Below are 26019 nucleotides of genomic sequence, written 5' to 3'. Positions count from 1 at the left end.
GTTCTACATTTTTCTTTGATACTCGTGACTGGTATTTGGGACTCGTAATTTCACGCACAGGAGATTCCTTGGAAAGGTTTGCTCTGACAGTCCACTTGAAATCCTAGCTCGGTTACATCGTAATTCATGGAAGGACAACAGATACGATAGAGCCTGGCCTCATCTGTGATGTTTAAACTTTTCCACAGGGCCGAAGAGCGCAGTGCTTCGCCTGGCCGTGAAGTTTTTCCCGCCCGACCCAGGTCAGCTGCAGGAGGAATACACTCGGTGAGGAGCCTGCCCTGCACGCGCACGGCCATCAGGGCCCGCGCTCACCTGTGCCTCCCACTGCCCGGTCATTAGGTGCTCGGGGCACGTTTGCTCAAAGAACGAACGACCCAGGATTCTCGTAAAGGTTGTGTCCCGTGTGTGGCAGCGAGCACAGGCGTCGACACTTAACCCTTACACAGGCCCAGTGGGACTTGGGAGAAAGGGTTGTGGGCAAATTTCAGAATAAAAAGTGGGGTGTTAGGGTAAATGAGCATAAATTTGTACAAGTGCATAAAGTTCTTAGGGATTTTGCCCGTATATTTACTTTTTAGCAACAAAACACACTTCATCAGAAGTGCCAGGCGCGCGAGCCCCCGCACGGGTTCGGCAGACACTGGGGTGACCTCCCCACTGCTCCGAAGTCACATGGACTCTGCAAAATAGTGGAAAGAAACATCTAACAGTTGTTTCTTCGGGGCAGTAGGACTATGGAGGTTCCAATTTATGATCAGGATAAAGCAATAGCGTAAAAACTGTTCAGCTCGCGGAGGCAGTGAACCGAGGGCGGGGCCGCGGGGGGCGCCGGGCGCCACAGGGGCTTCGCACCGCTCTTGCCTTCCTGCACCATCAGAAACTGTCGCTGTCCCTATGGAAATGTCAAGACCTCTTACTGGTTCACCTCTCACTGTAGGAGCTGAGGAAATGGCCCCAAGGATGGCAGAGCTTTTGTTCTGTTTTTTAACCTCACCGGAGGATATTTTTTTATTGCTTTTCAAAGAGAGAGAGAGACATGGACGTGAGAGAGACATCCATGGGCTGCCTCCCGCTTGCGCCCCGTCTGGGACCAGGGGACCGAGCCTGCAACCCAGGTGCGTGCCCTTGGCCTGAATTGAACGAGAGCCCTTCAGTCCTTGGGCTGACGCCCTAACCACTGAACCGAACCGGCCAGGGCAGGAAGGCAGAGTTTTTATGGTGAACACAATGTATGTCAATGGCATTTTAAGTACCTGACACCCAGAAAATCCCTTTTAAAAAGGGATTAGCTTCTAAATTTATTTATACCTAGAGAGAGACGAGTAACAGGAAGTGTCACCTAACCCAGCGTCCTGGGCCCAAGCCATGTTCATGCAGAAGGTCCTTATTTTATTCATAAAAAAGTGCTCTTTTGAAACAACAGAAGAAAACCGTTGACGTGAAGCTGTGTCAAGTAACAGTAGCCCCTCATCCCTGCACCACAATCTGCCCAGAGCACTGACCAGGGCGTGTTCCAGGTGAGTTCCCAGCAGTGCACAGCAGACCCGGGGCAGCGGCAGACTGTGCCCATGGAACTTGGTGGGCTATTATTGCCTCCCGACCACAGCCTCATGGGCATCTTTCCCTGTCGGTGTGTATGTGGCTGCAGCCCAGTTTATTTAACCGTTCTCTCATAAGGTGGGGCATACTTAGGCTATTTCCAGTTTCTGTCATAACGCTGCAAATAAACATCCTTGTCTGCATATCTTTGTGCTCTCCTGCGACAGACATGAGGAGTGTGCTTTGGAACCTTGGAGCTGATCTCGCTGACGTCTCCCTTGCAGGTACCTGTTTGCCTTGCAACTTAAGAGAGATCTGCTGGAAGAGCGCCTGACCTGCACAGACACCACCGCGGCCCTCCTCGCGTCCCACCTTCTGCAGTGTGAGTATCTGCCACGTGGCAGGAGGCGGGGTCGCAGGTCACACTCCTGCGGGGCTTGTGAGCAGACAGAGAACGGGCCTTTCGGTTCCCACGTTCCATAATAAACTAACTTCTGCCATAGAACTCTTAACGTAGACAGTCGCTCCTCACCCCAGGGAACAGGCTCAAGGACACAGTCCCACATGCATTCTTTCTAGTTGTCCCTCATTTGTGCCTCCCACATTTTACCAAAAACCTCTTCAGTCTAGAAGCCAGACAGTACCCTGGACTCGGCACCCCAAGAAAGAGGCCTCCTTGGGGTGAAGGTCACAGCTCCCCTGGTGATGGGTTAGGCATGAAGCCCTGAAGGAAAGAGAACAGGTTTCCTCAGTGTCTTGCGCAGAGCAAGAGGAGGTTCCGCAGTATGTGCAGAACTAGTCACCTCAAAACAGGCAGAGGAAGGTAAGGAGAGGTTCTGGCGAACAGGTGTGGGCTCTCCCAGGGCTTTTCCAGGCCCCTCGTGGGACAGGAAGAGGGAAATGCCCATGGAGGCCAAGTCCCATCTTCCTGGCAGAGCTGGTGTTTCTGAAAGCTGAACGCAGGAAGGATGCTGTAGAAAGTTGCAGAAGTTTTAGAAATTAGTGAGTCTGTGGGTTAGTTTGTAATTTACTTGGTTCTTCCCCGGTACACCTTCAAATAGTGAAATTTTTTTTTTTTTTAATTCTCACCTAAGGATATTTTTAGTGACTTTAGAGAGAGAGAAAGGGAGAGAAACACCAATGTGGGAGAGAAACATCGATCAGTTGCCTCCCATACATGCCCCAACCGGGAATTGAACCCGCACGCTTTTGGTGTCTGGGATGACGCTCCGACCAACTGAGCCACCAGGCCAGGGCAAAGAGCAGATTTTACCAGTGGTTCTCCTGAGCAATGGGGCTTGTTGATTTGCATTAACATAGGCTTTCAAAGTGACTTAGTTGTGGGTTTTTTTTTTGGCCTGAAGTCTTCTCAGGCAGACAGATGGCTTCAGTGCAAACTTGCATGGCCACTTGCTTGAGGGCTGTGGGGACAGCTCAGAGATGTCAGAATAACTTGTCATACTGTGATTTTCACTTAGAAGTATGCTGCTGAGAGTGAAAGCCTCCTGCAGTGCATGGTTCTGAACTGGGCCTTTACCCATTAGACACAGTCGGTAGCTGGTAAAGCGTGAACGGGGCCAAGCTCAGCCCCACAGCAGGTCCCGGTCCCGTCCTGACGTGGGTGCTGCGTGGGGTTGTGGGTGAGAATGTCGGGTTCGTAGAAAATCCGTTCTAAAGGGTAATCTACCCATGCAATTCTCCTGTGAATCTGAAATGGTCTTGAAACAGAAAAAGAAGCATATTCCTTAAAATTATCAGATTTTAACTACTATTTTTAAAACATCTATAGCTTGAAAATACATGAGTTTAGAAAGAAACTTCTGAAAGAATTTGAGAGGCCCTGAAGGAAAAAACGATTTAAAATACATTATCTTGAAACAAGTAAAATACCTTATCCTGGTCATAGTGGTCTTGAGACAGCTTCCGGGTGGAGTGTGGTGTAAACTTAACACACGCCGAGCTGCGGCCTAGCGTTTGCCTCCCTGACCACTCACTGCATCTTCAAAACGCAGAAAACTCTCCTCACCTGTCTTTATATTTGCATTTTAGCATAAAACATTTGGAAAAATAGACTACAAATCTCGTTCATTGATACTATTCTTTCATATAAACTCTTTTTACTACAGATTTAGGATAATTTTTTCTACTTTTAGCTTAAGCATTGCACACCCAAATGCATAAATAAAAGTAGAGAGAGTTATCCTAAATCTGTAGTAAAATAATAGAGTTTATATTTTTCTTTATTTGAAAAGTAAAATTGCTGCCCGGCCAGTGTGGCTCAGAGGCTGAGCATCGACCTAGGATCCAGGAGGTCAGGGTTCGATTCCCGGTCAGGGCACATGCCCAGGTTGTGGGCTCGATCTCCAGTGGGGGGTGGTGTAGGAGGCAGCCGATCAGCGACTCTCTCTCATCATCTCTTCTCTCTAAAATCAATAAAGACATATTAAAAAAAAATTAAAATTACTGTCCATTATTATCTCAGCGGAAATAGGGGATTACGATGAAACCCTGGATCGCGAGCACCTCAAAGTCAACAAGTACCTGCCCCACCAGGAGCGCTCTCTGGAGAAGATCCTGGAATTCCATCGGAAGCACATGTGAGTCTGTCAGAATCAGCCACTGTCCTGCTGTCATTACGGATGTGACTAAATAGTGCATCAGGGAGCCTGCGCTGAGGCTCTGACTGAAGCCAGGACCCACCACAGCTCCCTGGGGTGCAGTCACCACGCTGCAAAGTAGGCCAATTTAGAAAAGGCTGGAGAGGACATGAGGGCCCGGGACGCTCGAGGCCAGAGCACCAGTGGCCGGCATGGCTTTCCTATTCGTTGGTGGTAAAGGCGGCCCTGCAGTGAGCTCAGGGGTGCTGAGGTGCTGGGTTCTCCATACTGGTCCCTGGCAAATTTTCTGGACTGAAGTGAAGGCGCCTGGAGGGAGCAGAGCCGGGATGCGGGGATGGGCGGAGAAGGCAGAGCCAGGCAGCGACTGGCCGAGGTGGAGGTGCCCATGACACCAGCCTCCTGTACCCATTAGTTTACTTTGCTGCCCTGGTGACTTCTGTGACGTGTGGGTTCTCAAACCCAGGCTGGTCTCAGTGCTGAGATCCTGCTGTCTTATCCCAGGGGCCAGACGCCAGCTGAGTCGGATTTCCAGGTGCTTGAGGTTGCCCGGAAGTTGGAAATGTATGGCATCAGGTTTCACAGGGCTTCCGACAGGGAGGGCGCCAAGATTAACCTGGCCGTGTCTCACATGGGAGTCCTCGTGTTCCAGGTAGGGGCAGGGATGTCTCCGTGCGGTGGGGGTGAGGGGTTTACATACGTTGGTCTTTTTTTTACGTTGGTAAATTTTGTTCTGATGAGTAAGGTTTGGCCTTGGAGGGGGCGCTGAGCATGTCATCCCATCAGACCTCTCACTCATCCAGCAGGGAAGTTGGTCCTCGACCTCCCTGTCTCAGAGCCCACTCCCCTCGGGGCATCCAGTCCGTCCCACTGTTCCTTCTAATGTTAGCAAAGGCCGGCCCTTAGAACTACCCAGAGCTGGCCCTTCCCTGAGCAGCCTCCAGGCCTCGGGTGCAGGCCTCTGGGTGGACACAGTCATCATTTAAGTTAATGAGATGGAACACCCTAGAAGACACTGGGAGGTGCACATGGGGTAGCAGGAGGGTCTTACAGCATTTTTGCATCCCTTGTGTTTGCATAAACAGTTACATAAATGACCACTGAATTCTGTTTGCAGGTAAGTTAATGTGTCCTGGGGTCTGTGATGTCCTGGGTCTGATAGCTACACACAGGCCCCTCAAGGGTGAGAGACAGTGGTTGGGCTTCCCATCCTGTCCACCGAGGTGACTGTCCACCTCTGGCAGAGGTCCCCTCTTGGGAGCTCTCTGGTCACTGGCCCTTGCACAGCTGTGCACCTCTGGTAGAGTGAGTGACCCCAAGGCCACTCGCCCTGCATGGTGGCGGTTGGCAATCTCGTTCTGGGAACCTGACTCTCGGCTCTTTCCTCTGGGGGCCTCTCAGCCTGTGGTCGCTGCAGCGACTGGTCTGTCTGGGCTCCTTCTCAGGCTGGCTTTCTTTCTCTTTACCTAGTGTCAGTTTCAGTGTCCTGTCAGAAAAAAAAAAGTAATTTTGAATTTAGAATGTTAATTGTGTTACATCCTGGGCTAGATGTGACAAGAACAATAAAATTCGCCCCAGAGACTTTAGCTGCCACACCCTGCATGTGGGGGGTCCAGGCGCCGCACCGGCTCCCTCTGGTCACCGTCCCTTCACTGCACAGGTTCTCATCGCATGTCCATCCAAGTCCGGCTGTTGTCGCTTTTTACCATCGTAACCAGGGGAAGTCGGAAGGGCAGGGAGTGGAGACTCCAGAGTTGAGAGGGCGGATTGAATTTATTTCTGCCCCCTCAGAACCCTCCCCCAGAATGACAGTGAAGGAATTTTTTCTTCTTTTTAAGTTTAAATCAGTAAGAAAAAATTTAGAAAAGGGAATCCAGAAGATGAGGTGTATCAGCAAAATTTTGGAAGTTGGGAAATGGGTAGATTGTAGAGAAGACTGGAATCCAGTGGCCTGCAGGGGAAAAGCTGGGAGCAGACCAGCATGTGCAGGAGTGGACACCGGGTGTCCTGTCCCTTGTCTGGTTCCCCAGACCAGCACCCAGGGGTGATGCTGAGCCTGTGTTCTCCGCATGCTCACAGCTCCAGCCCTCAGTGGCCCGCTTCCAAACACGGCGGGCAGCCGTGTGGCCTTGCTCTTGGAGGACGAGAGACTCGGAAGCAGAAGCAGTGCCAGGAATGGAAAAAAGAAAAAACAATAAAAACAAACCCTGCACCATCCTCCGAGGACGCAGTTGCATCGCCTGTCGGGTCAGCAGACAGAAGCTTGGTGCTGTGTCTGCTCATGAGGACCCGGTAGCGGCTTCCTCCCGCATGTAAAACTCCCCTCTTCATTCTTTGTTCTGGCCTCGTTTGCGCTAGGGAAGTGCTGGGACCTGGGCAGCTGTACAAAGATGCGGAAGCTCTGTCCTGACTCAGGACACGACTGTCAAGACGGATCGTTACGCAAAGACTCACAACCGTGTGTGCTGTTTGCTTGCGGGGAAAAGAAAGGGAATTATCCACACACACTATTCTCACAGAGCAAGCAGGTGGCCCTGGTCGCCTCTAGGCAGGCGCGGCAGCTGGCAGGCCTCTCGGCACCTTTGGAATTCAGACGTTGTTAACGTAAAGCCAGAAAGCCGCACAGTAACTAGAGGCAGGAGCCAGACAACGCAGGGGAAGTGGTTGGGCTTTACGAGAGGAAAACCCAGAACCTGAGGCATGAACTTCAGGCTGAAAGTGCCTTCGCCACTGTTTATCCTGAGCAGAGGGAACTGAGAAGGCCAGCGGGCGGCTGACACAGCTCCTCTGTGTTGCTGCTATTTTGTGTTTGGGTGGTTTTGTTTCCTTTTTGAGACCATCTTTGAAAATTGTCCAATATGTTACCTCGAATAGGAATTAGAGTAGCTTAGTGTCCAGGCCATGTTTTGGGGGCTGGGAAGCTTCCGGTCTCATTTGGACCCCCGGCGTGTATGTCTTGGCTTTGAGGATATCTCCTAAATCAGGCATCTTGCTGAGATGTAATCCACATGCCGTAAAATTCACCACTTTAAAGTGTACACCCCTACCTGATTCCAGACGTTTAGTCACCCCACAGCCGCGGCAGCAGCCCCTCGCAGCCACTGTAGCCCCAGCCACCTCTGACCGGCATCTGTCTGCGTCTCCTCTGGTCAGTTCACAGAACGGGACTGTGCGGTGTTTGGTCACGTGTCCCGGCCTCTCCCTTGTCCTCACAGTCGGTCTGCGTTGTGCCGCGGATCAGGGCTGCCTCCCTTTCCTGGCTGAGGTTTTTTTCAGTCCCTCTGAAAACACTCCTTGTCTTGTGTCCCCCACCTCAGATTTGCAGGGAAGAATAAATTTTAGGCCATGATGGTCAAGAGTAGAAAATGACAGGAGAGTATTTTAATACATTTAAATTTTTTATGTTGAAACAATTCCAAGCTTACGGAAAAGTTACAAATGCGGTAAGAAGAGCCCCTTCCCCCTCACCCACCCAGATTTCACCAGTCGCCCAGTCACTGTGTCTCCCTAGTCTCCAGTTGAGGACTGTCTTCCTCTCCCCACGATTCTCATTGACCCTGAGGTTTCAGAGATTCTAGGCTGGTCATTTTGTAGAATGACCACAATATGGGCATGCCCAGTACTTGCTGGTGGTCAGCCAAGGTTCAGCTTCTTGGGCAAGAAGTCACAGAGGGCAGGATGTGCCTGGCACAGCCTGCGATGTGGCCCATGGCGTCCACTTGTCCCATCGCATGGAATCAGCATCGATCTCTTGGTCCGATGGTGTCCCCAGGCTTCTCTGCTGAACGTCACTGTCCATCCTTTGTAATGAGTCAGCATCTTGTGGGGGACACTGAGCCCTCCTCCCTCTGCCTCCCCTTTGGAGTCTGGTGGCTGCCGAATGACAGCCCTGAATTCCCTTTTCTGTGCTCCCGGGGGCGGGGTTCTCCATGTGTTTTGTTTCCATGTGTTTTCCTGGGGACTTACGGATTTGGCTATGATCACATTAAGTTCACGTGGTCATAACCAGGTCATAATCTGGTACTTGACCATCTGTTTTCATCATCTTTACTTTGATCTCTATGTTGTCCCACGTTCGGCCCTGCGAGCTGGCTCCCCTGACCTTCCCCCATCGTGATGTCCCCTTTCTTACACGTGAAATATTCCGGGTCCATTTTCTGTTTTGCCAGCCTCACCCTGGATGACCACAGAGCCCCACTCTTCCTAGTGGAGGGCAGTGGTCGGAGACCAGGTCCAGGCAGAGGTGAGCTGAGGGCCAGAGCTCAGGTCATAAGTGTCAGGGCCCGACTTCCCTTCTGAGAAACGTGGCTCAGAGAAAGCAGCCCTGCGGGCCCTCACCATTACCCCTCCCTGAGCCTCCCTGCAGGGTGTGCTTCAAAAATGCTTAATATTAACACTAATAAAAAATAACGTGTGATAAAGCCCTATCAAAGACATTAAGTTACCTTTCTAAAACAGGTAAGTTAGTGTGTAGTTTTAATTCAGAGTCATTCCCAAACTAAGTGTGCCCGGCCGTGCTGTCTGGCAAGACTGTGATGTACATGTTCTCTGGTGCCTGAGCCCCGTGCGCGCCCGGCCCCGTGCGTGCTCACGGGCCATGTGCTGGGCCCCGTGCGTGCTGGGCCATGTGCTGGGCCCCGTGTGTGCTGGGCCATGTGCTGGGCCCCGTGCGTGCTGGGCCACGTGCTGGGCCCCGTGCGTGCTGGGCCATGTGCTGGGCCCCGTGCATGTTCACGGGCCACGTGCTGGGCCCCGTGCGTGCTCACGGGCCATGTGCTGGGCCCCGTGTGTGCTGGGCCATGTGCTGGGCCCCGTGCATGTTCACGGGCCATGTGCTGGGCCCCGTGCGTGCTCACGGGCCATGTGGTAGGCCCCATGCGTGCTGGGCCACATGCAGGGCCCCGTGCATGCTCACAGGCCATGTGCTAGGCCCCGTGCGTGCTGGGTCATGTGCTGGACCCCATGCGCGCTCACGGGCCACGTGCTGGGCCACGTGCGCGCCGACCCTCTTGCGTGCTGGGCCACGTGCGTGCCTTGCTGGGCTGGCAGTGGTGGCTAAGCACCTGCCCTTGGCTTCCAGCGCTCCACCAAAATCAACACTTTCAACTGGTCCCGGGTCCGGAAACTCAGCTTCAAGAGGAAGAGGTTCCTGGTCAAGCTCCACCCTGAGGTCCACGTGAGTGTCGCTGTGTGCCGTGGGGAGGGTGAGTTCCCTGGCGCCCTCTGCGCCATCTCGGCGTAAGGCACAGAGGCGGTTAAGGCCAGGGCTCGGGCTGGGGTCTGGCGGGGCTCCCCGCAGCCCACCCAGCAGTTCTGCAGGGAGGTGCGACATGGGGGTCCAGGTCTGGTGGGGCGGGGTGGCCCTGAGAATGGGCCTGACGAGTCCCCGGGCTGCCGGAGCTGCGGGTTGTCACAGCCTCTGCGCTCTCGGCGGCGAGGCTGGAGCGGGGGGTGAGCGTGACAGCCCCGCGGCAGATCCCGTGGAGCTTCCGTGGGAGCGAACTGAGGGGCGTCCCCCGGCCTCCTGTCGGACTCAGACGCTGGCCCTTCAGTGGCTCCAATTGAAGGAGCTTCACTTTCAGTCAGTAAAGTAACAATTGGCTGTGAACTGACTGAAAGGAGCGACGTGGAAGAAGTGTCCGATAGTTGGCAGAAGTCTGGTACTTAAAGCGATTCGGACACGTTCAGACCGCCACACGCACAGGTGCAGAGGGAGTCAGGAGGTGACAGCGGATGGGCTGAGCCACCTGCGGCGGCCGCTAAGGGGCCGCGGGGTTAGCAGCTCGCAGTGGACTCGGAGCCCAGCGGTGCCACGGAGGGGCCGCCGGAGCCACGGGCACGGCCGTGAGAGGGGCCTGACCGGTTATTGTTCAGACCCCTCTTCCCTAGCTGAAAGGGAGCGTAAGGAATGCCACAGACAGACAAAGTGCAAGCGAAAGGCTGCTTGTTTTCTCTAAGTAAAAAAAAGTTTCCGGCCGTTACTCTGAAAAGACAGGAAAGGAGAGGCTTGCAGGTCGCGTAGCGCGGCCACTGGCAGTCGGCGGGCGCCACGTCCCGAGTGCAGAACGTCGGCCGCGCTGGCACCGCTGCCTGGTAGTCCCCAGGCGCCCAGGGCCGGAGCAGCTCTAGGGGCCAAAGCACCAGCGCCTCTGGGCAGCAGTTTGGTCGTGTGTCCCGGGGTGAAGCTGGGCCGTGGATGAGCTCAGTGTAGCATTTCCAGGGATAACCCTGGGAGGCGCAGCAGCACTCTCTCCATGGTGGTGTCTGTGGGCCTGGACGTCCGGGGCCCTCGCAGCCCCACAGGAAAGCGGCTCAGTGGTAACCCATCAGCTTGTCCACCGGCACAGGAGGTGCGCTCGCCTCTGTGGGGAAGGTGACAGGGACACGCTCCAGGATGTTCACACTGGGGTGACTGGGTGGCCGCACGTTCTGATGGGTACACAGTGAATGTGTGTACACTGCGTGTTTCTTAAATGTAAAGGGAACCAGGAATCTCCATCTACAATTTTCAGAAGAAAAAGTCTTCCTAACATTCACTGCAGAACAGCCGTTCCCTGAACTCCCTGAGTGTTGTGCTTGGAGTAGTTACTTGAACCTCTGCATCTGTTTCCAGGGGCCTTACCAGGACACCCTGGAGTTCTTGCTGGGCAGTAGAGATGAGTGTAAGAACTTCTGGAAGATCTGCGTGGAGTATCACACCTTCTTTAGACTCTGTGATCAGCCGCAGCCGAAGGCCAAGGCCGTCCTCTTCAGCAGGGGCTCCTCCTTCAGATACAGGTGGGCAGCCACGGCCACGGGGGTCCGGCTGGTGATAGAGCTGAGGACAAAGATATCCCTAGTCCTGGAAATGTCGTACAGCGTTTCAGGGAGTTACACGCAGAAGGCAGCTGCTGTCCAGCTGGAGAAAGTATATCAAATAAAATAGTGAGAAAAACAGATTCAATAAAAACTTTGTTTAGAAAATTGGTGGTGCTTATTGCAGAGCACAGCTTTAACCTGTGTGTAGATTTACAAGAAAGGGTGGGCAGGTCTCACTGTCCTTGGACTTCGTTGAAAAATCGATGCTGTGAATTACTGTGGCCTCTTTTCCTCAATGTCCAAACCTTCGTCCACAGTGGGAGAACTCAGAAGCAACTGGTAGAATACATCAAAGACGGTGCCGTGAGGAGGACTCCGTATGAAAGGTGAGCTCTGTGGCCTCTAGGAGGTAAAGTGTGTGCTGTTAAAATTAGCACTGTGTTTGAACCCTTATTTGAATAAGTCCTTTCAAACATGTAAACATGCATTTGCCCCTTGAGTTGTGTATTTTTAAGATGATGAATGTCACACCCTTGGTCAATTACTGTTTACAGACACGATGTCACGTTTAGCTTCTTGTGTGCACGTGGTGCGGTAAGCTCTGCGTCTGCACATGCACCTGCCTCTCTCCCTGTGGGCCTTTCCCTTCGTGGGGGACTCGCCCTCTCGGGGCCTCTTGTTTTCTGTTTCCTCTGCTTATTCCCCATTCTGCCCATTTCCAGTTAGGTGCCTTCTGGCGAGTTATCAGGGTCTTGGCCACATTTCCGTTAGCTCCTCGTGGGCACAGTGGGGGCTCCTGTCAGACAGGAACCTGGGCTCACAGCTGGTTCTGTTTGCAGGAGACACAGCAGGACGCGGACGTCCGGCCGCACTCTGACTGCAGACCTGCCAAAGCAGGTGAGTCCTCTGGTTACAATGGACACCATGTCCGTCACCCGCACTCGGACGGGAAATGACCTGGTAGTGTTGTAACAAGAGTCTCAAAGCCAGTTGTGTCTTTCACCCAGCAATTCCAGTCCTGGGACCCCATCTGCAGAAAGGAGTCCTGAGTGAGGAGAAGGCTTTGTGGGTGGGACGTATGTCACAGTGTCGCTTGTAGCACCAGAGCCGCCCCTTTCCACTAACATCATTTTGCTCTAGAACCATTAAAAGTCTCATTTTAAGAAAATAGTGTGACCAGGGGCACATTCAAAATATGTCACTAAATGAAACCAGCAGGTCGCAAAGCAGCCTGTGTCACATGACCCGCGTTTTGATTAAAAAGTAAGACAAGTAGATGCCAGAGGCCAAGGCTGGGGGTATGAACCTCACCTTATCGTCCATCACCTCAAGCGACGGGATTCCAAGACCACTTCCAGTCGCTCCAGCCATTTTCCTTCCGGGATGGGGGTCTCCTACATCGTGGGAAGAAGTGGGAGGGTGGGGCTGTACCCAGACGACCCTGGCCCTCTGGACTCCCTTCTGCACGGCTGGTCTTTGGGAGCAGGAAAGTCTGACCCTCAGCCCATCTCTCTGGAAGCCACAGTAGATGTGTGTGGACTGTCTAGTCTGGCCCAGTTAGCTTTGCGACTTTCCAATGGTGATTTGTAAAATGATCCTATTGTTTGTTTTCTTAATTTCGACCCCCAGAGCATCTCCTTCACCGAGGGCATGATGACTTCCGCGTCCCCACTGTCAGCACACGCCTCCTTCTGTTCGGTCCCTACCTCCCCTGTGGCCCCTCCCAGCTGGCCTGAGGTCAAGGACGGCAGTGTCTCTCTGATGGAGCCCCAGGCTCCCCACACCAAGAGGCCGGCTGCAGAGAGGAGCAGCGGAGCCGTGGAGGGCCCCGACGCGAGGCAGGCCCAGCCCCCTGGGCCCCCCGCGCTCCAGCCTTGTCAAGGTGTTGGGGTTTGTCATGTTGTAAGGAGCTGCAGCCCCAGCAGTCCTGGGGGGCAGAGTCACAGTGCCTTAGACCTGGGTGCAGGGGGTCCCGGCAGGGAGTGCAGAGCTGCTGGTAGAAATGACCGTGGCGAGGGAGACTCGACTGTGGGTTCGCTCCCTTCCACGGGGGAGCCCCCATGTGGCCGGCAGGGCGGTGGGGGGGGGCCTGTTTTCACATTGACAAACGCCCAGCTGCAGGTGTCTGAGGAGTTCATAGATGACGACCCGGCAGACATCTCTTTCTTTGCCGGAGGCTCCGAGGCATTTTCTTGCCCATATGGCAGTTTGGCCCTGCAGGCCCCTCTGTGTGGTCACCCAGGCTCTGCCCAGTCCAGCCCAGGCAGGTACTCCCCTGAGGCAGCGCCCACGAGTGTAGAGCGTGGCTTTGAGTTTGGTGGGGGGAGTTGCTTTGGCGGCGTGCACCCCTCTGACACCTCAGAGCTGCTGGAGGTGAAGGCCCAGGCCAGCCTGATGCAGAGCCTGCTGAGCCCGTCCCAGAGCAGCTCCCTCAGCCACCTCCCGATGCTCAGCCAGTCCTTGCACACACCCAGCTCCGCCAACCAGTCCGAGGCCAGCTCCATGGCCAACTTCCCCGCCTGCTCAGTGCGCTCAGAGGCCAGCTCGGCCTTTCAGTTTTCTGACATCCTGGACCAGTTAGAGCAGCTCAGCTACCCGCCCACAACGGCCGAGGACTCGAGCAGCACAGACACCGACTCCTGGGGCTCCGAGGCCGAGGCCCCCCTGGACGTGAGCCTTTTCTTCAGCAGCCCTTTTGCACAGACCAGTGGAGAGAGAATCCTTTTCGATTTGCAGAATAATGTAAAGAGTGTGAGTCCAGGAGAGCAGGTGGACCAGAGCCCGTGCTGACCATGCCCGGTCCACAGGCTGGCCCGCACCTGCTCGAGCAGCGAGCTCAGATTGCTGGCTGTGTCTGTCCACGGCGAGGGATTCTTTCTTCTCCTAGTTCTCTGATTGTTCTGTTTGAATGTCACAGAATCAGAACTTTTACTTGGGATGATTTTAAAACTATGCAAGTTTAAAGTAGATGAGTTTGCAGCGAGGCCCCGGGAGCTGGTGAATTGGTCTTGCAGCTTCATTGTTCTGCTCTCTGGTTCAGCTGGAAGCTGGTGTTGTCCACTCCGAATGTCCCATTGCCCGACTCACACAGGTCTGTAACAGAATGTGTGTAGGCTGCCTGTTGAGGCTGCAGTCTAAGATGAGGCATGCGGCCCAGAGTCGTTAGGATGGAGGCTTTGCCTGCTTGTCCAGCCACTGCACGAGGTCCTGCGTGAGCCACACCCTGGGAAAGGCTCCCTGGGACTGCCTAGGTGTCTCAGTGCCAAGGGCATTGTCCCATTAATGACCTGAGACCCAGAAAGTGCTGTTTAGATAGTGGACTTGGAGAGGCATTGGTTTAAAATGCAATTGGACTCTTTCCTCTTATGTAGCTTAATTGGGGGTATAACAGAAAAGTGGAACCAGACACACCAGAGTCGGTTGTCTGCTAAAATGAACAGGCGCCAGGAACCCCTGAGCGTTGAGGGGCCTTGTTTCCTTAGTGTTGTTTCTTGTTGGCCAGGGCTGTGTAACACAGTCCCTGACCGTCTCTCATGGCCCCATCCTGACCTCCTTCCCCGCGGTGCACCACCCATCTACGCCCCCGGAAGGTGGGCGGGCGCTATGGCCGCACTGGATGCGTAGTCTGGGCGTTGGGGGAAACCTCTGCTGTGCAGCCCACCTGCAGGTGCCTGCGCTCCAGCCTTGGTGACGCACTGTTCAACTTGTCACACCCACGGATTGGGTTTTGTGTTTTGGGTCTTTCTTGTTTAGCCACCTGCTCTTCCTGCGTGGCAATGCCACACTTAAGGTTCATTTTCCTCCCGAGCCCTGTGGTGATTGAGTCCCTCGGCCTCCGCTCCTGTGCGGGGCTGTGCCTGTCTGGGGGGGTTTGCTGTGTGACACCCACGCTTGGGGCTCAGAGCTGCCCAGGGCCTCTTGCCAGGGCCAGTCTTTCTCTTCTCATCGGTCCACCCGCAGGGTCTGGGCTGAATGTATTGAGAAATTTCCCGTTTTTGTAGCTGCCTTAAACCTACACTGAAGTCTCACCTTCGCCTGGGTCTCTGGACTGGTGTCTTGAGGTGTGTGACGGCTGCTCGTCCTCTGCAGCTCCAGACCACCTTCTGTGCACCTTAGGGGGCTGGCTGACCTCTGAGAATAGACTGATGGGAAAGGTGATGTCGTCAGGAATTGCTCATCAGAATAGTGTGTTCTGGACATTTTTCCCCTTTGTGTCACTCAGAAAGCAAACCTTGGGTTTTTGTGGTGAAAACCACAAAGGTGTTACACCTGGAATGCATTTCCTGGGCCTCAGCAGCCCTGTGAGAGCTGCCCAGCCTTCATCTGCCCAACGCCGCTCTCAACTAGCAGGGTGTCCTTTGTTTCTTTTTTTAAATACGTTTTTTCAAATTGATTTCAAGGAGAGGAAGGGAGAGGGAGATAGAAACATGATGAAAGCCATCAATCGGCTGCCTCCTGCACGCCCCCGCCTGGGGATCGAGCCCTGACCTCCAGGTTCATGGGCTAATGCTCAAATGCTGAACCACGCTGGCCGGGCTCCACAGCCTTTTTGAGGGGCTTAGCCTCTGCAGCTGTGCGGCGGGCAAGGGGTGGGGGAGCAGTGTGGGTGAGCAATTCTCTTTCTCTTTTGGGTCCACAATTTCCTGGGCCCTCACCTTGGCTTCCAGTTCTTTTTGCTTTATCTTAAGCCTTTCAGTCTCCGAATCCTCCTGCACTGTCTTCATGAGCACCGTTCACTCTCACTTTGGGGTATTCAGCAGAGGGAGCCCCTGGGTCCCCAGCAGGTGGTCCTAGCTCAGGAGGTGCTCCAGCATGGCCAGATCCATGCTCTTTAGCTTCTGAAGGGGCTGACTTTCTGGGAAGCAGAGGCTGGAGGTGCCAGGGGCTTGGGATTCCCAGTCTCCTCTTCCTTGGGGCCTTGGGCTCTCTTTGCCTCTGAAGGGCCCACCAGTTCTTTCTGAGACAGTTTAACAAGTGCCAAGACACGAAGCTGTAGGCTCTCATTGGTAAAAGGTCAATTGCTCACCTCTTTGGACCTGGCAGCAACATTGAGTGCAGAGGTTGTGTCCGGGTAGGAGCATCACTCAGGGGCAGTGTTGGCAATGCAGGCGCTGTGGGCTGAGCCACCCAGAGTCCTGCAGCAGGTGAGGGAGCTCACTTTCCTGGCGAGACACCCAAGAGAGACCCTGGTCCAGCGCAGCCCCACCTTGCTGGTGCCATCAGGGAGGAGTCAGTGGCTCCACTCTCCTTCAGCCTCAGGCCCTTGTTGCCTGTGGCCAACTGTCCTCTGAACCAGACACACCAATCAGGTAGAGTTTCCTTCCCTCTGGCAAAATGGGGCCAAGCACCCCACTGACCCACCTTAACCAGGAGCAGAGCTTGGCTGGGGAGGAGCTGGCAGGAATCACTGCTCAGAATCAGCAAAGCTGGTGGGCTCTGCCTGAGGCCGGAACCAGCGTGTTTCCTCCAGCCTTCTTGGAGCCCCAGGCCTCTGGATACAGGTCCGGGAGGTCCACACCTCCTCCTGGTAGAAGGACACAGTGACAGGCCAGGGCCGGCCCTCAGCACCCTCCTCCTGTGAGGGAGCCAAGGAATCATTCAGGTGGCTCTGGCTGCCCAGCGCTGTGCGCCCCTCCGTGACCTGTGGCCCATAGCCCGGAACACTGGCCGCCTCCCTTCCAGCAGGTGCCTTAGGACTGCTGCTCTGATCAGGCCTAGACGTCACCCAGGATCCCATATCCTATAGGTTCAACCATCTGTTAAGTGGTCCCCTATCCTTTCTGGAAGCTTAACCAGGGTCAAGCATTACATCTTTGAGCTATTGGTAGGGCCCCTCCCATAAAATGGTTTGGTTTAGTTTCTTCAATGAAACTATTTTCTGGAGATATTTTAGCTTTTTGTTTAGAAAGTTTTCAAGATTTACAAAATCGAGAGCAGGAATATAAGGACCGAACCCCTGTGTCCACCACTCAGTGTCCCAAAGCTTGGCCTCGTATCTGATCTTAATGAGAGGTGGTTTGTAGCAGATACTCCGACATCCAGAGCAGCCCAGGGCGAGGACCGCAGGGCCGAGCCCGCTGACGGCTGTCAATAGTGAGAGGCCTGTGTGTCGTCCAGCAACGCCACCTGGGGAGGGCGGCCCCGTGTACCTGAATGACGGGACAGTTGTTCAGACTTGAGTGAAATATGTAGACTCAGAGCCTCACTTTTTCGGCAGCCAGGGGCTGAGAGTGTGGTTGAAAAGTGCCTGGGAGATATTGACAGTTCTCCCTTTCCACCCGTCAATCTCAGCTCAACCCAGGGCCTTGCCCCCAACAGGAGGGCCCAGTGGGCTGGCATGGCCAGCTTCCCACAGTCCTGCCCATCCCACTCTGCCAGGCCCTGCAGACTGTGCCTGTCGCCCCCACTGTGCCCACCTCTAATAATGCACCTGCTTCAGGTAGAATATTTATTTTTACTAGTTACCAAGTCTATTTTCGTATTTAAGCTTTTAAACCCAGGTGCTCTACATAAGCCAGTCTGTGGATGTTGACGTCAAACAGCAGCTGGCTCCCAGTTAGGGGGAAGCGCCCAGACCACGTGGTGCTCGGGGGCACCTCCAGCCATGCAGCATCTTTTCCTCTCAGTGCGGAGTCAGGTTAGGCTCCCTTTTCCACTGAACGCACGTTTTAAAAATAGTGGTGACAGATGGGCAGTAAAAGCAGCAACCGGGAAGGTTTGATATGAAACACCCTTGGACCTGTTGGTTACGTGACGCCTGTCACTGTCGTCCTGCAAAGGCTTCTTGATGGCTTCTGTGTCCCGGGACATTCTGCTCCCGGCTCCGGCTTGGCTCCCGCTGCCTCGCAGGTGACCGGAAGCACCCGGTGCCCGCACAGCATGAACCACATGCGTCCCTGCGCGTCGTGTGTAGGTGACACTTGGTGCCAATTCCCACGTCTCACGGTACGGTCATTCCCTCCTGGTTCACGGAACTTAAATCCGTCACCAGAACAATTACTTCACAGACGAAATGTTTCTCAGGCATTGAAATGGAGGGTTTTCCTGTCTGTCCTCAAAGCCATGGTCCTACTTTCCGGGGTTTACTCGTCCCGAAGGTACAGAGCTTGTTCCAGCTTGTGGGGTGGCCCCTACCAGTCCTGGTCACACACTGTGCCTGAGGGTCCCAGGTGCTGTTGTCCGCAGGAACCATCAGTGTTCCCCTGGGAATGGGGAAGGAGCTGGCGTTCTGTTAGCGTTTGACCTCAGTCACTCTTTAGAGAGACGCTGTGGCCTGGCTTGTGGTGCTTACAAAGCTTGTTTTCCATTTATACATTTGCAGACATGTACTAATCGGAATTTTAAAATTTGTTTACTCAATAAAATGAGCAAATATTTACTATGAAATCTTAAGTGGGCTTTTTAGCTTTTCCTCCTCTTGCTCACAGGCTTGATTTACATAATTAAAGGCTATTTCGCGTGTTAACTCCCTGAAACAGCTACAGATTTTACATCTTCGCTTAGGCTTTTGAGCAGCAAGCAGGCCTTGCCTGGTTCGGACGGGGGCAGCGTCCCCTGAGGCCAGCGGGGCGGGGAGGGGGCCTGCTTTTCTCAGCCTTAGCCCTTGTTCGGCGGCCGTGTAGCCCGCGTGGTCGGGGGCACAGGTGGGTGGCGGTCGCCTGCTCTGAGCCTGTGGCTCTGGCCAAGGGCATCGCTGTGTGCAGCCTTGGGGGTAACCAGGTGGTCCCTGGGCTGGTCCTGTGCACAGAGCACATGCTCTTGGCTTCTTAATTCCGAAAAGGACATTACCGCCTTCCCCCCATCGCGTGGAGCCCACCCTGTAAGATCCCTGACCTGGAGCGTGGCCGGGCTCAGGTTCTGCACAGGCTTTACTCCAGCTCTGAACTTGTTTCCCACTCGGCCAGCACGCTTTCTGCTGCCTCCCCAGAGCCGTCCCTGCCCAGGCCCCGGCCCACTTGGATCCTGGGGTTGGTGATACCCCGCCCCCCACTTCCTGGGCAGCAGCCTCGCTCCTTCTGGGCTGCTCCGAGCTGCTCAGATGCCCGGGGGGAGGGCGCCAGTCTCTTCCCTGGCTTTCAGGGTGCCGGGCACACGCCAGTGGCCCCTGTCGGCACAAACTCCCGAAACCCGGGGTGGGCGGTCACTCCCCCTGAGAGAAGAGGGTGGTGAGTCACAGAGCGTCATTTCCCTCCCACGTCGGGCTGGCCCTGCACCCTGACTGAGGCCACCCCTGCCCTAAGCTCAGGGAGAGGCAGTGACAGAAGCCAGTGGATCCTCAGAGAGGCGCCTCTGTGACAGATCCCGATGTTAAGAAACTGCGCAAAAGCACCCTGCTGGCTCTGTGGGTCCCCCCATAGGAGGATACCGCTGTATGGCCTTTATATTTAAAGCATGTTACTTCAGAGTACATTTCTTTCCTAATAAAAGTCACCTATGTTTTTTTAGTTTACTGAATAATTTGCTTTGGAGACCTTGCTGTCATTGATCCCGTAGTTCAGAGGATCCATAAGTCACAGCTTTTCAGAGTTTGAGACAAAGATGTCAATATGTATTAGAATAAAGACACGGGGCTCCCTGGGCCACCCATCTGTGTGCACGCACAGCAGAGACCCCACGCCTGGCGGGCACTAAGCCAGACAAATGGGTGTAGGTTGGGGTGCCTGTGTTCATTAACAAGCATCTTGATTATTTTGAACAAAACAAAAGAAAAAACTGAAAAATGCTTCCCGGGACCACTGTACCTGTTGATGTCGCCCTCTGAAGTTCAGGCCACCACAGCCACGTCACGTCTGTCACGTGGGCCCTCGTGCCAGGCACCCGCCCCACCCCACCCTCGTGGGTGTCGCCTTGTGTGGGCTTCACGGCCCCGTGGAGGGACCCCAGCACGTGTCAGGGTGTCGCCTGCTGTACTGTAGATGGAGAGGAGCAGGGAGGTGATCTTTGGGGAACACAGTGAGTTGAACTGACGGCTGGGCCCCTCGGGAGCTGTTTTCTGCCGCCCACTCTTGTTTTTGAGCCAGATTTTGTGAGAAGTGACTCACGACATCCTAGTCCAAAAATGGCGCCAGAGATGGTTTTCTGCTAACTCAGCAGGAAGCTCACCTTGACCTGGATCCTCTGGGCCAGTCGGCCTTTGCCTTTCCTGTGGGATCCCTGTGCCCCGTCCAGGCTCCTGAAGGGGCTTCCGGATCTCGCCCTCCTGCTGCCCGTGGGCCTCCGAGTGAGCTGGCGCCGCCGCCACCGCCAGGCAGACGTTTCAGGGTGGTTTATCGTAGAGGTTTGATGAAGACGGTTTAAAGGTGGGAAATAAAAGTAAGCTTAGCTTTGCTCTGAGCGTGGAAAGGGGCTTCCATCCGAGTTACATGAAGAAAGTGAAGGCAGGTAGGCGCGGAGAACAGCACTGCTTTTTAAAGTGTTTTATCGATTTCCGGGAGAGAGGGAGGGGGAGAGAAGCATCCATGGTGAGGTTATGGGTCGGCCACCTCCCGCGCGCCTCCTGATGGGGGTCAAGGAGCCTGCAACCCGGGATGAGCCCCGACCTGGCTCAGGGGCCGACGCTCAACCACTGAGCCACGCCGGCCGGGCTGTGTTTATAGAATTTGAAGGAGGTATGACTTGCGGCATTGTGCTGCAGCCGACAGGCTTAATAAAAACGTGTTCGATGGCGGTTTGTGGTACTTTTTAATCTGTTCACTAAACCGTGAGTTGACAGTTTTTGTGAAGCAATAGTAGGTGTCCACAGTGCCGACATCAAATGATGAATGACTTAAGCTCCAGAAGAGCGGCCCGTCCTGAAAGGGCTCCCTCTCCTTTACGCGCTCACCGGGGGCTGCTCGCTGCGCCGCGTCCTCTAGTCCCGCGGCTTTGCTGGCCACACTGGCCACCAGCGTGAGGGCTCCTCACACCACCTCCTCAGCGCCCACTGTCTGCTGTTGAAAAATGAAGTCGAGCCCGGCCGGGCGTGGCTCAGCGGTTGAGCGTTGACCTAGGATCCAGGCGGTCGGGGTTCGATTCCCGGTCAGGGCACAGGCCCGGGTTGTGGGCTGCAGCTGATCAGTGACTCTCTCATCATTGATGTTTCTATTTCCCTCTCTCCTCCTCCTCTCCTCTCTCTGAAGTCAATAAAGATATATTTAAAAAAGAAAGAAAAATGAAGTCGAGTGTTGCAGCGACTGGTGGACTGTCCACTAGTAACTTGCTATGGGCTGCCCAACGCCAGGGCAGGTGCCGTGTGCGGTGCCGGAGGGCGCAGGAGTAGACCCTGACCTTGTGCTTCCTCTCGACCAATGAGTATAAAGCCTCCCCAACAGTGCAGTTGTGGAGCATGAACAGATGAGTTACTGGTCACCTCTAGGCTTTTTCCTGGATTTTCAGTGTGTGAAGGTATCTCATCATGCAAGCTGGGGCTGATTAGGGACAAAAAGGACTTTGGAGCGCAGACCCCAAGCAGCTCGCCTTTGGACTCGTGCCTGCACGTGGGAAGGAGCCGCGCTGGGGCGAGCAGGGAGCCCTCCCTGGGGGCTTCCTCCCGCCTGGGGTGGGAGGAGGGGTGTAGGAACTTTATGTCATTTTAACGTGACTTAGCATATTCTAAATGTGTAATAAAAGCCTATCCTAATAAACTGATCGTTAATGATTTCATATCTTACTTTGTCCAGGTGTTCTAATGCGAGTGGGTCGTCATGTTTTAAGTCTGTCTGTTGTGAGAAATTCCAGAGGGGACTGAGTCCTGGCTAGTTCATCTCCGTAAGCTCCTCAATGGCATCCGAGCTCCAGATTTGTCAATGTGAAAACAAGGGCCCCTCCGGTCCTCAGGCCACCTTGGAGAGCTAACTAAGGAGTTCAGTGGCCAGTGCCCATCCAGGGAGCAGGAAACGGGGTCGGGTGTTCACAAAACTCTACGCCAGCTTGCCCACACATTAACACACTTTGGGCTTTGTTCGGTTTTTTTAAATGTGCTTTTATTGATTTCAGGGAGAGGGAGGGGGAGAGAGAGAAACATCAGGGACGAGTCGCTGATTGGCTGCCTCCTGTACACCTCCTACTGGGGATTGAGCCCAAAACTCAGGCTTATGCCCCAACTGGGAATGGAACCTCGATCTCCTGGATCCTAGGTCAGTGCTCAACCGCTGAGTCACAGCAGCCGGGCCACGCTTTGCGTTTATAAGCTGATCGCTGTGGGTGACGGCATGTGGCGTCGCCGTGGTGGTGGAGGGTCTCGCTTTGGAGCCGTGGTAGGGAGCCAGCAGCCACCACGGGCTCGAGTCAAGCGACTTGTAAGCTGACTTAGTCATGGTTAGGGATAGTGGTTAGGGTTAGGGTTCAGGTGTTAAGTCACTACATCTGGAAACCAAAGGTAAATTTCTATCTTAAGGAGCTTTTAAACAGTTAAGTTTCATAAAACTCCGCTTCAATGTTGTTTTTAAAATTCGGCACGTCATAGTCAATGATTTCCTACAGAAAAACATTAGAAAGAAACCTTTGAGAATTTTTTAAAAAGAATGGAGAAGAGAATTTCTTAATTACAGGATGTCTGATGGAATATAGCTCATTAGCCTTCTTAGAACTAGGCCAACATTTTGGCTTCTGTCTAGTCCAGGGATGGGGAGCCTATTTTCTGCCAAGGGCCATTGGATATTTATAACATCACTCGCGGACCATACGAAGTTATCAACTTAAAAACTAGCTATGAAAGAAGCTCCTGATGTATTGAATTTCAAGTCCCGCTCGTGGTTGCCTTGGTTTCGCAGCCGTATGTGGCCTGCGGGCCCGACGTTCCCCACCCTTGGCCTAGTCAAAAGCAAACATTGTTTTAAGAAGGGAAAAAATGAACTATTAATTACTTTTGTGGTATAATTCTAGAAAACCAAAATAAAATCTTTGTTAATGAAAAATTCAAGGAAGTAGGAAACCGTATAATGAGTTGTAATTTTATATGACCCAGTTTTTTTAATGAATGATGAACGAGTTTGGCCCTAAAATAGACTTTTTCCCCCCAGATATGTTAGCATCAGTTCCACGTGTCTCTGACTCCCGTGCAGAAGGTGCTCCTCCCGTCTGTGCTCATTTTAGCAGTTCCCTCTTCTCTAGAGCAGAGAAAAGCCCCTAGAAGCCCAGAGCCCCGGGGCCCAGGCGCCCGTGGTTGGCGTCTGCGCATCAGATGGGTCAGCCATCCTCCTGTCCTCATGCTCACTTTGTGTCACGTTGAGAACTGCATGTGGTAGCAGCTTTATTGACAGTTTCCAGAAAGCGCCTCGCGGGTGTGAGGCGAGTGCTGGCTGGCGCCCGGAGAAGCGTGGTGCCACAGCCTGGCACTTGCTCCCATCTCACCCATCCCCGCCCTGTTCACTTCCAGGCCTTCCCCCGGACGGTCCTCAGCCTGCTCCCTCTACCCGGAAGAGCCCGCTGAGCCTGAGCCCCGTGTTTCAGGAGGCTCTGGGCCCAGCCGAGCAGGGCTCCTTGCCGCTCCTGAGCCCCGTCCTCAGCGACGCTGGCGGAACCAGGATAGACGAGTTGGAGCCGAAACACAAGGTGGGCACCACCCCAGGCGGAGGACTCGGTGCTGGTGGGCCTGGGCATGCGAACTTCCTTCTGGGCTACACAGCCCGCGGGCAGAGCAGGGCTGGGCTCTGTGCCCACACGCCCCACCCGCCCCTGGGCCTGCCAGCGAAAAGAGATGGTGGGATGGCTTCCCTAGAGAAATGTCATCCCAAGACCCTCAGGTCACTCTCGGGGACACTTCTGGGGCCTTCGTAGCCCTGCCTGGCGCCTGTGGGCTCCGAGTGCTGGGCTGGGTCCTGGGGATGTAGCAGGAAGGGGCCGGCCCTGGGGGAGCCCTCAGCCCCATAACCGGGAGAAGGTCTGGTGAGAAGAAAGGGTTTGCTGGGGACCAGTCTCATCTGGGATCGGGAGGCACCGGCAATGGGTGAGGGGTCCTGGAGTGTCGTTGCAAGAGGAGGGGATGCGTGGGGGTGGGTTTTGGTGGAAAGGGGGAGTGATCCCCAGGGGTAGGAGTGGGGCAGGTGCTGAGAGGTCAGGGAGAGAGCGCGGGGCTCTAGGACAAGGCGCTGGCCAGAGGCAGTGGCACCCATGGCCTCGTGGCTGCTTCCACTCGTGTGGCCTGGCCTGCAGCCCAGGCCATGTCATGGTCAGAGCAGTCCGGGCAGGTGGCTCGGTGGGTGGGCACCTGAGGAAGGGCGAAGGGCCCTGGGAATGTGGCGTTTGGGGAAAGGAGTGATTAAAGCAACAGGCCATGGACTGTGTGGGCCCTGGGGGGCCATGGAGAGGGAAAAGCCAGGAACCACCTGTCTGTTCGCCTGCTCGGAGCGGAGGCCCCAAGGTGCCCACCTGAAGGAAGCTGGGCTGGCCTGGGCCTTGAGTGGGGGGACCCCCGCCTCACAGGTGCCTGTCACGTGGGCAGCTGTCGTCGCGACCACCTTAACCCTCTGTTGTGTTTCCTCCCGAACTGGCCACAGAGCGTGTAGGTCCCCACGGGATCCCTCAGCGGTGGGCGGCAGGCCTCCGCAGCGCCCGCTGTGCCTGGCCCCTGGGCCCGCCTGAGGCCCGGCCCTGGCATGGGAGGCCGGCTGTTGCGTCAGGCGTGTGTGCCGCGGGCTTCCAGCCTAGGGCGCCCCCGTGTGGCCAGGGCTCTGCGGCCGTCTGCCAGCCCCCAGTTCTCAGGCTCCATCTCTACCCTGCTGCTTTGGTGCCGTAACAAAAATGGCTTTGAGGAAAGCTGTTTAAAAAACTGAGTTTTAATTTGTTACTGTCTGTGTTAATAAAATACCTGATCTTTGGGTGGTTCGGTAGGGTGATGACCTCTGACTCCTGACGCTTGAGGGTGACTGGGCTAACGGTTGGTGGCTGTGCCTTCATCATCCAGGCCAGGCCTCTGAGAGCAGGGACCTGGTGGTCACAGGGCTGCCTCCTCTCGGGGAGGGACCCCTCCCCCCCCACCGCCTCCTAATTTCTGGCCGTGTGGTTACGAGATGCTGTGTGTCCCAGGCTACCCGTAAAAGCCGGTGTCGAGCTCAGTGAGCTCCGGGCGGTGGGACAGCACTGTCTTCACCTCTGCCTCTTGGGCCCCCGAGCCAGCCCGGAGTGACCGCTGTGCTCTGTGCTGGCTTTGTGAACCAGGCGCCCAGCAAGGCCCCCACCCCCAGGTTCACTGATGACCCCCCGCGGGACCTGGGCAGCCTCGGGATTCCTTAGCCCCACAATCGAACAGACGCAGGGGCTGGAATCCTGGGTGTGCCGGGCGTTCGCGTCTGGCTGCTCAGCGGTGCGGAGAGGGGGCTGCGGCCCTCCGTCCGGGGCACCCGTCCCTCAGGAGCACCTGTCCCTCGGGGAGCACCCATCTCTTCCGAAGCACCCGTGTGGGTTGTTCCCAGAACCCCCTCCTCACCAGCGTCTCCCACGTAGCGCCGTTTCTCCTCTCTCTGATAGAAACTGGTGAGGACCCAGTGTTCGGAAGGTGCGAAAGCGGAAGGTGGCCGGTGCCTCTTCCCAGATACTCGTGTGGGGCTGAGAGGGTGGCCACGGCACCACCTCGCGCCCGCGGCTGCGTCCATGGGCACAGGTGGCAGAGCTGGGCAGAGAGCAGGGTCCCCTCCCGCCACCAGCCTGGCCGTGCGGAGCTGTGGGTGGGCCACTTTGCCTGCTCTCCACCGTTTCCCAAGAGGTTCCTTTGCCCTGGAAATGGGGCCAGCGCAGCTCCACAGGCAGGCCGTCCATAACCGAGTGACCACTCCCAGCGTCTCCCTTCACTCCCGGGGTGCCTGTGCCGGTACCGCCCTCCCATCAGTGGTGCCGAGGCTGTGGTGGCTCTGGGCACCTCCACCCCGCCCCAGAGGGAGGACCTGGTCTAGAACCTCTGCGACCTGTTTCTGAGGCTGGCACCAGGGTCAGAGGAGGACCCCAGCCACGTGCGGGCTGTCAGGAGCCCCAGGCTCACCATTGCTGGCCTGGACGTCCAGAGGGAGGCTGCTGGGCCGCACGGGGCCGAGCCTCCCTGACAGGCCGCTCGGGGCCAGCTCTGACCCCACCGAGTTCACTGGGCGCCTCA

General features: G+C 55.2%; 1 protein-coding gene across 3 annotated transcripts in view; it reads left to right on the top strand.

The window, feature by feature from the left end:
* FARP2 (FERM, ARH/RhoGEF and pleckstrin domain protein 2) overlaps positions 1 to 26019 on the top strand; it is a 76624-nt gene that overhangs the window by 33195 nt on the left and 17410 nt on the right. For all 3 annotated transcript variants that reach the window (XM_081142073.1, XM_081142072.1, XM_081142074.1), the window contains 10 exons: positions 189 to 267; positions 1827 to 1924; positions 4025 to 4139; positions 4662 to 4809; positions 9238 to 9333; positions 10771 to 10934; positions 11273 to 11341; positions 11795 to 11852; positions 12585 to 12837; positions 23311 to 23486. In XM_081142073.1, the coding sequence (XP_080998199.1) occupies positions 189 to 267; positions 1827 to 1924; positions 4025 to 4139; positions 4662 to 4809; positions 9238 to 9333; positions 10771 to 10934; positions 11273 to 11341; positions 11795 to 11852; positions 12585 to 12837; positions 23311 to 23486 (1256 nt within the window). The remainder of the gene's footprint in view (positions 1 to 188; positions 268 to 1826; positions 1925 to 4024; positions 4140 to 4661; positions 4810 to 9237; positions 9334 to 10770; positions 10935 to 11272; positions 11342 to 11794; positions 11853 to 12584; positions 12838 to 23310; positions 23487 to 26019) is intronic.

Source organism: Miniopterus schreibersii (genome assembly GCF_964146895.1).
Source record: "Miniopterus schreibersii genome assembly, chromosome: 7".
Classification (NCBI taxonomy): domain Eukaryota; kingdom Metazoa; phylum Chordata; class Mammalia; order Chiroptera; family Miniopteridae; genus Miniopterus; species Miniopterus schreibersii.
Note: the sequence above shows the minus strand (reverse complement) of the source record. Positions and strands in the feature narration are given on the sequence as shown.